Genomic DNA, 10986 nt, shown 5'->3' on the forward strand with positions numbered 1-10986 from the left:
AACTTCACTATGCAGAAGAAAAATGCTGATTTTAACCATCTTAATTTAAATGAAACAAGCACAGAAACAAAAAGTACAGGAGTACTTGTGGCACCTTAAAGACTAACAAATTTTGTTAGTCTTTAAGGTGCCACAAGTACTCCTGTTCTTTTTGCAGATACAGACTAACACGGCTGCTACTCTGAAGCACATAAACAGTTTCCTTAGTCTGACAAATATTTTTTTTAAACTTCCCAACACCTCCCCCCCTTTTTTTTAAGTAGTTTACGTTTAACACAGTACTGGATTTGATTGTGGAGTTTTGTTTTATTTTTGTCTCTGCTTCTGCCTGATTCTGTACTTCCAGTTCCAAATGAGGTGTGTGGTTGACCGGTCGGTTTGTAACTCTGGTGTTCATAACGTTGAGGTTCTACTGTACTGTGTAGGGTGACCACACAGCCCATTTTGGCCAGGACACTCCCTTTTTTAAGCCTTGTTCCAGCCGTCCCGACTTTTTTGGCAAAAGTGGGTATTTGCCCCCTTGATCAGTTGGCAAGAGCAAACGGGACAAATGCCCACTTTAGTGAAAAAGTGGAATGTGGAGGAACATGTGGGGGGAGCAGCGCTGCCAGCCCTGTGCAGTGGGGGAGGCTGGGCTCCAGTGGGAGGCAAGCAGGACGTGGGCGAACAGCAATGCCAGCTCCAGCCTTTGGGGAATATGGTCACCCTATCTAGTATGTGCAACGCTGCTTTCACAAGCCATGCCTGTCCCCTGCGTGGGGAGGAGGCCTCAGGCCAGCCCTGCACTGTGTCCCATTTTCCCTTTGGGGTCTCTCTAGTACGGTGTCATCCTACAAAAGCGTCTGCCAGCTTTTAAATATTTTAATCTGAAACTCATTAAAATCTGTCTGTGCTGCTCTTATTCTTTGGTTGGAGACAGATTTGTGAAATATTTTATCTTTAACCCACCCACGAAGTCACATTCATTTACATAACTTAATGAAGGCTGCATTATTCATCAAACTTCTCATATAACATTTTTCATATGACATTATTAAACAAGCTAGGCAAGCCAGCATAGTAATGAACCTTCTGTAAACTTGCTGCCAGTTATGTTCCCTTACTCCTAATCTATCACTCTAATGGTTGCAACTAATAAACTTTAAGAATCTTTGCCACTAATCTGTATATGTTTTGCAGTGCATTCTGGATGTATAGCTTGACATAGAGAATTTACAATAGAGACCACCTGGCAAACAAAACTCTTTATACTAACAAATGCTATCCAAAGCTACCCACCCCCTCTTTATTACATGGGAGGGATGGAAGGAGAGTCCTTTACATTAACACAGAGCCTTTTATCCTAAAGTGTTTTGCAGCCAGGAATAACTGTAACCACTTCTAGGGTGGAACACTATCTTTTAAACAGTGCACACCACAATACACCCAAACCAATATTTGTGATCATATTTTCATAGCTGAAACATTGCCAGAATATGCATGGATTAAAGTTGAGTTTGAACCTCTTTGACACTTCATTCTTTTTTGTGCTTTCAAACTTTTTCCCTAACTTGCATTTAGGGGCTGCACACAAGCTAAACATAACACCATATTAGCCTCATCTGACAATGCTAATTAATATCAGGTGTGTATTAAGGCAAACATTTTCAAATCTGGTTGTCTGCAGTTAGGCTCCTAAAGCCATATTTAGGAAGTAAAAGTGGCCTGATTTTACGGAGGTATTGAGCACTGTGGTTCCCATTGAAATCAATAGTAACTGCAAAGTCTCAGCACTTTTGAAAATCTGGTGTTATTTAGAAGCTGAAATACAGATTTAGGGGGCTAATTTAGGCATTCAGGTTTACAAATGTTGACCTAAATCCACTGTGATAGAATCCTCAAATGGTGTCCCTCCTGATGAATGGTGCCAATAAGTAAAATTTTCAAAAGTACAAAAATCCCATTTTCACAAGTGACTTAGGTACTTGAGTAAATTTTTTTTCTCTAAATTGCTATGTATTTTTTCAGTACTTCTCAAAAAACACTCCAAGTCATCAAAGGGAGTAATATAAAAAAGTGCTGCAGATAGAAACTAACATGCAAAGCAGAACAACCTTCTATCAAAATGTGATCTCTCAAAGGGTAGAAAGAAATTCCTAGAAAAAGTCTAAACAAAGTACAGGATGTTGAATGTAAAAGGTTTTAAGTGTTCTGGGCTGTTCAGTTTTTTTGTATTTTTTTAAAACAAATTAGAAAGTAAAATTTCTTTCTACTGTTCAGCTGATAAAAATATTCTGACCCTTGTATAATTTCATGAAGACAAATGGCAATCAATAGGCTGAAATGTTCTTTCAATCAATCAAACAATAACCCTATTTTTCCAATTCAGTTTTCAGAATTCATTACATTAGGTTTGTGCAGTTGTTGTTTATTCGTAGAGTCATTACTTTTAAATTCAGCATTATCCATCTATATAAGCAGTGGTGTTGTAGCTGTGTTGGTCCTGCGATACTGGAGAGACAAGCTGGATGAGGTAATAATCATCTTGTAGTGAACCAATTTCTGTTGATATTACCTCACCCACCTTGTCTCGCTAATTACCCATCTATGACCTTAAGTTAAAAAGGTTTCTGCATTTCAATCAGAAATCAGTTCAATATGTTCCTTAATGTCATATTTAATCAGGAATTAACCTTCATATAACATAACAGCAAATTTCAAAAATATGACACATTTGACATGCTGCAAAACTGAGTAAGTTTTACTTTAAATAGGTTAAAGACAGGTGTTTCTGGTAGTCCATGTTACATCTAGAAAAACAGCATGGTGCAACAAATAAAAGCACAGCCTTCCATTGAAAGATCAGAGTGCAGCATGTGTTTGATCATCTGCATTTTTAAAAGGTGTACACAGTGCAAAATGTTCAAAAATGACTAGTAAATGTAGGTGCCTAACTTGAGACTCTTTAAAAGGGTCTAATTTTTATAAAGGGCTGAGCACCTGCTCTCTGAATCAGGTCCCTTTAATGAATTAGGCATTCAGAAGCACCAACACTTTAGAAAATTTTGGATAAAAATTTCAGAAGTATCTTATGGTTTTGAAAATGGGATTTAGGCTTTTTTTTTTTTTTTGAAAAATTACCCTTCAGCCCTACTGTTTAGTTACAATGCTAAAATTGTTTCAGGTAGACCTTCAGCTAGTTTATATTGTCACAATTTACCTCAGCTGAGAATCTGCCCCAAATTATCTAGACAGATCCTGATGTAGTAAGACAGCTATGTCATTTTATCTCCAAACACAAATTGCTGCAGTATGGCTCAAACCTGGCCAACAATGAGAGAGAAATTTTTTTTACTATGGTGCAAGTGCAATCTTAGATTTAAAACAGGATATATTGAAATTGTTATATATTAGAGCACTCTGTATGGCTGACACTTTGTTTAAGATATTGGTAGCAAGTGCAGTTATTGCTTAAACCCCATGTAAGAATAATATGACAGTCTGTTTTTTAAAAAGACCTAATTTCCAAAATATTTATCATCTAATCTCTTTTTCTATTTGCAGACTATTGTAATGTAAAGATTAGCAGGACTCTAATAGTTCTATTTAAAAACATATGAGTAGCCTTTGCATTACATAAGGTTGCAGATGATGTGTAAAGTGTTTGTAATCAAAGGGCTGATTCTCTTTTATACCAAGGCCACTTTATACCACTCTGGCAGTGTGAAAGGGCCTAAAGTAAGTATAAATTGTCAAGTGGTGTAAATAGCAATCAGACCCAGAGAGTTCACATAGTAACAGTGATCTTAAAATTGGGCAAAGAGCAATTTTTATATTACAAGGCTCTGCTTTATGAGACAATATAGGCAATGTATATGTCTAGAACTAAAATCACTTAATCTGTGAGCTGGAAGAATTTAAAAAGCCATTTATTATAACAGATGTTGATTGTGCTTAACATGTTGCCCTAGAAATTAATATTTTGATTTTTAGCATTAGTAGATGGCAAAAGCTTTTATGCTGAATAGCAACATTCATAAGACTTTTAATTGCCATTATTTGATAAGTGGAACACTTGCAGGCATTGGCGATTTAGAATTTTCTCCACAATCCCCTGAAATCATCCCCAAGATCAGGACTAAGAGAAAAGGATCACCCAAGAATTGTTCAATATAACCTCAAGTGCCAATGAAGTTTGCTTTATGTGTATGGTGCTAGCAGTGTGTGACAGTTCACCTTTTCCAATATTTGTGCAGCCAGCCTCTCCTACTAAGTTTTTTTGGTCACATTTCAACCCTGTTAGAAGCTTCTGTTCTAAAACTTAAAATTAAGTTAGCCAAGGTTCAGGGAGAGTCATGCCAAGCCCACTATCTCTCCTGTTCCCACACTCTACTAGTACACTTGATAGGGCCTGATTCACTGCTAATTGAATTTGTTTTTTATTTTTTGTTCTAAGAAATCCCAGAATCATTAACAGCAAACCCCATCCTTCCTCTAACAGCACTTCATTACAGCATTTACAGTTGTAATCTAAACCATTGCTATATATATGGTAAGACACCTACCAGGTAGCTAGCTTGTTTGCAATAACCCTTGGTAACAGATACCTTCAACAGTCAAATATTTAGACAGATAGACAACAATATATGACAGTGTGCGGGGGCTGTTGGTGCGGGTTAAGAATACCATGGGAGAAGAGGAGCTAAAGAGGTTTTATTCTGGACTTTTGGTCTGGTCTCTGCCTACACACCTAGGAGCTTATTCTAGCAGGCGGAGCATGGTTGTGGTTCAGGCAACATGGTTTATTTGGTCTTAACTTACCATGTTTCAAATTTAGATATATAGGTTATATGCACTGGACATGGTAGGGAAATGGCCTGCATTATTTTCTCACACCTGAGGGATTTTAGTCAGCTATATAGAGGGTGGGTTTTCTAAGTGGATGATAGAAGTCTCTAAGAGTTTGAATTTGAGAAGATGTTATAGGATTAGTCAACCTGTTTAGGAGAGTCTTAGTTGCATTGATTAAGTTGGCTTGGTTAAGCCTCAGTATCTTTAACAAGTGAACTGTTTTGAGTCCAGTTGGAGTCTTCTCATTAGAGTTGAGTGCAGGGAAAATGGAGGTTAAAATGCAAGAGAATCCCTCCAATTGTTGAGGTTAAGGGGGAAAATAAAAATAAAGCTAGAGATATTTGGAGAAAGCATCTTCAAAAATAAACTTTATTTTAAGTCATAATAATCCATAAACTTTGAACACAAAACCTAGTATCAAAAAGTAATCTGAAAACACATTCTCCTGGCTTAAATATAAGCCACATGTGTATTTTGGTCACAGGATGTGCAGTTAAGTCCCATGGTTTCATGCTTGTTAACAGTTTAAGGGTCTCTGAATACATACACTGTCCTTAAACTCCTCCAAAATGCTAAAATTACAAGCTTTCAACAAGATTCTTAAATAAGAGGGAAATATTGTTTCTATAGAAATAAGTTATCTAATTATGGACCACACTGACCCATAATTGTAGTGCTTGAACAACATCAACCAAACTTACGACATTTAGTAGATTTAAAAAAAATTAAAAATACATAAATAACTATTATACATTTACAAGTTAAATATTTAATATTGGATTTAGGTTTCTATAAAAAGCTATATGTACTTTAAATGCTATAGAATTTCATCCAGAAATAACCTTTGACCTCAGATTTGGCCATTGAAACCTATGAATTTGGTAGGCAGGTTGTCCACTGGATACACTATGGGGCCAGTTTTCATTGTAGGAGGTCCATTTAACAGCTGCCAGTCACAATTCCGAGCCAACTCCACGGTAAATATTTTGAGAAGGATTTTTGCAAACTCTTTGCCCACACAGCTTCTCAAGCCTCCTCCAAAAGGGATGAAACTGAACCTGGAGGAATCTTCCGGAGAGGGAGACATGAAGCGATCAGGGTCAAATTCATCCTTGTTGGTGAAGAAGTCTGCAACATCATGTGTATCACAGATACTGTAGATAATATTCCAACCTTTAGGAATCTGGTAACCCTGTTAAAAAAAAAGTTAGGAAATTCAACTGTGAAGACTTCAGCTTAGAGGCAGATGAATGGCAAGATTTTACAGAGAAATAAAAATCCCTGTACATATTGTCAGTTTGACTTACTTTCAAATAAAATTACTATGGGGGGGGGGGAGGGGGAGAGAGAGAAGAGAAAGCAGCCACTACAGCCTTTGAAGGGATTTAACAGAAGCAAAGCCCAGGTAGCCCAGCTTACATTTAACTCAAAAGTCTTGAGTGCAACTCTAAATCCTCCAGGAACCGGTGGACTCAGCCTGAGCGTCTCTTTGATGACACAGCCTGTGTACTTCAGCTGTTCCAAGACTTCTATATCCAGTTGTTTGTCATCTTGGTTCATGCTGCACAATAAACCCTAGGAAAAGAACATGGTTAACATAAGACTATGCACATAAAAGTCAGGCTGCCGTTTGTGTTAGCCGACACTGCATTGCCATCAGTAATGGGGTACAAACTAGTCACCAAGCTCCCAGTTATCACAAGGGGAATCGTTGCAAATCTCATTTTTCAAATGGAAAAGTCAGCTCTTCCTGGTTAAGTTGTCTTAAGGGGCATTAACTTTGCTTAATTAAGAGCTTTAGTCTCTAGTCTGTTAGAGTTAATACACTCCATTCTCAGGAAGGAGGAACAAACAGTAAACTGAATGCAGAGGAAATTTTAACTTCCACAGAGAAGACACCCACCTTCATTTGTAGCTCCTTTCTCACTTTTTGCAGAACAGCCCGGTGAAGTCCTAAGAAGGTGATTAGAGATGTGGCAGCACTGGCCGTGGTTTCATGCCCTCCAAACAGAAGTTCTGTTGCCGATTCTTTTAGCTCCTGAGACAAAGAGCAGGATGTTTACACACACGTGTACGTTTTAGGTACTTGAGACCAAACTCATGGTCTTCTCCTCCCCTGCGCCAATGCCTTTCTAAAACTGCACCGCCAGTAAAGCAGAGAGGAAATTCCGTATTTAAATGCTACCAGTGATTAGCAATATTCCTAGGCTCCACATCTACAGGCTGCGTTTTTAATATAAAGTCACAGAAAGACACGGGTGGGAGTGGGAAGAGGAGCAGAGACTCCTTGTCCGGGAAGGGATTTTGGAGAACCGATGCCTTACAGAAGGATTGCCCTGGCTTTGCACACGTCATGTTGTGCTGTTCAAACAGCCGGAGCACAAGGGGAAAAGCACCGAGGGGGGTTTCGGTCGCTCTGCGAGCAGGATGTGCCCTTGGAGGCCAGGATCCGGGGCGGCTGCGGCAGAACTCCGGTAGCTCCAGAACCCGGGCTGCCACAGGTACGGGAGGGACTGGAGCATCTTCCTCAACTCTAGCGGGGGGAGAGTTGAGACCACTCATGGGTCGCCATAGTCAGAAATCCTGGCCCTGAAGCTGTTCCCGACTGAAAGGAGAACTGGCCACCCTGATCTTCCTTCTCCCGGACACCGCACTGCGGGGGGAGGATACACTTAGGGCCCGATCCTGCTCCCATCACATGTACAGGAGAGATGCTACCGAGTTTAAAGGAAGCAAAAATCAGGCCCTTGGTTAATGCAACGCAGCGGTCCCCGTGGCCTGGCCGCCAGTGCCCGCGGGCATCTCACCTGCATATTCAGCGGCTCCCCGTTGTCCTGCGTGTGCTCCATCAGCAGCTGCAGCGCGTCCTTACAGCCGCCCGCGGGCTGCTTACGGGCCATCTTCGCCCGGATGTTCTCCTCGATCTTGGCGTGGATGAAGTTCCGCGCCCGCAGGCCCTGCGGGTGGAGAAGGGAGCCAAAGGGCGGCGGGTCATCCCGCTGCCAGGCCGTCCCCACACGCTGTGCCAACCCCCTGGGAGCACGCTCCCATACACTGCCCCCAATCCCAGCTGCCGTCGCCGGGCACCTAGTGCCAGACCCCCGCGCGGCATCGCCCCCGGGCGGGAGGTGCCTGGGACCCCGACCCCGGAGCTAGCCCCGATCGCAGGAGGGAGCGTTACCCGGTAGAGCCCGCTGAAGGGCACATCGATGGGCAGGGAGAAGAGGTTGCGGATCATCTCCTCGAAGGCCTCCACCAGCTGCTGCTCGCGGTCCCGGTCCGCGTGACGCGGCTCGAAGCCCAGCAGGATCCTCATGGCGATGCGGAACATGAGGCGCTTCACTTCGGGGTAAACCAGGAGGCAGGAGCCGCCGCTGCGCAGCCAGCGCGCCAGGCAGGCGCTCACCTCCTCCTGGATGCCGGGGACGTAGTGCTGCAGGGCCTCCCGGGAGAAAGCCTTCATGATCACCTGCGGGACAAGGGGAAGGCTCAGGCCCCAGCCCCCCGCGCCGCCCCAGGGGAAGAGCGCGCCGGAGCCGCAGCTCAGCCCGGCTGGACAGGGGAGCGCACCCCCGCCCCAGCCGCACAAAGGAGGGCGCCGCTCCCGGAGCTTGGAGAGCGCACAGGCGGCAGCCTCGGCCGGATGCAAACCCGGGAGCTGCAGCCCAGCCCGCAGGGCAGGTGGGGGAAAGGGAGCGGGGCCTCGCCGTACCTTTTTGCGGTGCTTGTGCTGCCCGTCGTGCAGGTTGGAGAGGCAGCCGGACCCCAGGATAGTGCGCACGGACGCCGGCCACTGCACCGACACCAGGCGATGCTCCCCGAGCAGGATGTGCCGCACGTTCTCGGCCCCCATCACCCGCACGGTGGGGCGCCCGAAGAGGTGGGTCTTGTAGATAAACCCGTATTTCCGACGCTTCATCTGGAGAAACTTCCGCCGCTGGAGGGAGAGAAGGGCAGTGACAGCGGGGATCCGGGCCAGCCGCCTGCCCCGGCTACCTGGAGCTCAGCGCACCCAGGAGCCGCGACAGCTGCTGCCCCCAACCTGATCCCGCAGAAGGAGGAGCCGGCTCCCCGAGTCGGCCCTGGCTAATCGGGGGAGGGGGGGGGGCTGCCCCTTCCCGAAGCCGGGCGGGGGCAGGGAGAGCTCGCGGGCCTTACCTGCAGCACCAGTTGCAGCGTCTCCCCGAAGAAGGGGAGCCCCATGGTGCCGGGGGGCAGCGGGAGGCTGCAGCCGGGCTCCCGGCCGCTCACGCAGTACAGATGCCACAGCTTCACCGCGGCCAGGAAGAGCAGCAGAGGCAGCAGGACGGTGCACAGGGTGCTGGCCAGCAAGGTGGAGAAGCCCATGGCTCGCGAGCAGCGCCTGCAGCCCCTACCTGTCTCCGCAGAGCGCAGCAGCGCACAGGCTAAGCCCCGCCGTGGGCCCCTTTTTATAGCCCTTCCCCAGGTTGCTGCCCACTCCACCTTGGTCAGATAAATTAGTTCACCCAAAGTTCATCTTTAATTACGGATTGTGGCCTGGCTCCTCCCCCCGAAATCTTTAACTGTTTGTTTTGCGCGGTGGCTTCTCCGGGTCTCCCTCCTCCAGGAGCTACAGCCAAGCCACAGAGCTGACTTTGAAAAGGTGCTAATTTCACCCGCACAATGCGGCTCGCGGGAGAGGGGGCCTCAGATCTCAGCTCCTTCAGGGCGCTACTCTGTAGCTCATTGAATAATCATTAAAGGCTTGAATGGGGGCAGAATTGCAAACAGCTGCTAGTTCAGCTCGTCGGGATCAAGGAAAGACCAGCTAATTAGCTGCATCCCTTTTACCTTTATTTATCCCTCATTAAACCGAGTCAGAATATATTGACGCAGATTATAGAAATGCCTCGCTCACTTTGTCCTTATGCCCAGTTACACGGGAAAGCACGTACCGTGTTTATATTTTGCCTCTATGCGTGATTTGAGAACGACCGTACACACAACCGATCTTTTTAAATCTCTCTTACTGCACTTTGCAGTTCAGCCTTTGTTTCAAAGACCTGAGCCCCAGGCTACAGGCGAAGAGCCGAGCTGGTGCATACTTCGCCTGGTTCCGGGTTGGTGCTATTGCTCGTTAGCATAGTGGGAGCAAGTGGCACAGACCCTGGACGGCACTAGCGGGGCGGGCTGGGCCAGGGACTGAGCGCTTTGAACATCTCCTCCAGGTTCTCCCTGGGTAGGGCTGAGTTCCCCGAACTCCAGCTGCAAAGCGCTGAGTCGCTTGGAACGCAGCTTTGGGTTTACAGGCTAAAAACAGAATTGGATCAAGAACAGCCGCCGCTTCACCTTGTCCCCTCAAATTAGTGCGTGGCCTGAAGTTCACCTCAAAGGCCCAGCTTGTATTTATGGTCAGGGTCCTGAGAGGAATAATCAGCATCAGGCAGGAGTAAATTCTGAAACTTATGATGCAGCGCTAATGGCAGGTTCAAACGCAGGTCAGCGAGGGAAGGCAAGGTTATATCAAAAAGTAAACATCCAGGCTATCGCCACCCACAGACTTTTATAGACGCTTAAATCATGGATCACAGCATCCGCAGACCCGCGCCTACGCGTGAGGTTTCTGGTGCTTCTCATCCTGGACCCTGGAGCATAGCTAGTTCTCACCCCGGGGGTCTTCTCTGTGTGAATCTTTTCTTTTGCAACCTGCGGTGATGGGTTTGCCTTTTCAACAAGCAGAGCAGTAGTCAGCATCTGTCTGAATATAGGTGGGAGACAGATAACCCACAGGCCGCCATAACGTTATGGGAAGAAGACAGAGGAATTCGGCATACTCCCCAGCCGCAGTTTAATTCAGAGGGGGGCTAAGTCTCCTGGCACAGAGACTGGGAGATAGCTATGTGTGCCTGGAAAGCGGACTTCGCCCTGGCTATGTGCTCCCACAAACCGTGCAGAGAATTGCCCAGGGTCTGACGTTCACCTGTAGAGCATCCAGGAGGCAGGAGTGCTTCACAAATGCTGGGAAATGTTCTCATGCGGAGCCGCTTTTTATCACTGCGGTGCAATTCGGAATGGCAGGGCTGACTGCGGGGAAAGGATGTTCACGGGCGGCGGCTGCCACGGACCCTTCGCTCCTCCCACTCACGGCTGTAGATTTATAAGAGGTCGTTGTACAGGAAAATACGATCAGGGCTG

The 10986-nt window shown here is 45.8% G+C and overlaps 1 protein-coding gene across 1 annotated transcript; it reads right to left on the reverse strand.

Moving 5' to 3' along the window:
- Window positions 1–5154: 5154 nt before the first annotated feature.
- LOC123373666 (cytochrome P450 26A1) lies at window positions 5155–9511 on the reverse strand. Its single transcript, XM_045022705.1, has 7 exons — window positions 8989–9511; window positions 8543–8767; window positions 8012–8299; window positions 7638–7787; window positions 6734–6868; window positions 6250–6405; window positions 5155–6022 (listed from the first exon to the last, which is right to left on the reverse strand). The coding sequence occupies exons 1-7, from the start codon at window positions 9175–9177 to the stop codon at window positions 5681–5683; spliced, it is 1485 nt and encodes a 494-aa protein (XP_044878640.1). The 5' UTR covers window positions 9178–9511; the 3' UTR covers window positions 5155–5680.
- Between the last annotated feature and the right edge of the window lie 1475 nt (window positions 9512–10986).

This window comes from Mauremys mutica, chromosome 7, assembly GCF_020497125.1.
Source record: "Mauremys mutica isolate MM-2020 ecotype Southern chromosome 7, ASM2049712v1, whole genome shotgun sequence".
Taxonomy (NCBI): domain Eukaryota; kingdom Metazoa; phylum Chordata; order Testudines; family Geoemydidae; genus Mauremys; species Mauremys mutica.

Excerpts from the sequence above, each read along its gene's own strand:
- LOC123373666 (XM_045022705.1), bottom strand. The coding sequence starts at position 9,177 with ATGGGCTTCTCCACCTTGCTGGCCAGCACCCTGTGCACCGTCCTGCTG. Across the intron at positions 8,768-8,988 it reads CGCTGCAACTGGTGCTGCAG|CGGCGGAAGTTTCTCCAGAT; the intron begins GTAAGGCCCGCG and ends CTCTCCCTCCAG. Across the intron at positions 6,406-6,733 it reads GAAAGGAGCTACAAATGAAG|GGTTTATTGTGCAGCATGAA; the intron begins GTGGGTGTCTTC and ends TTCTTTTCCTAG.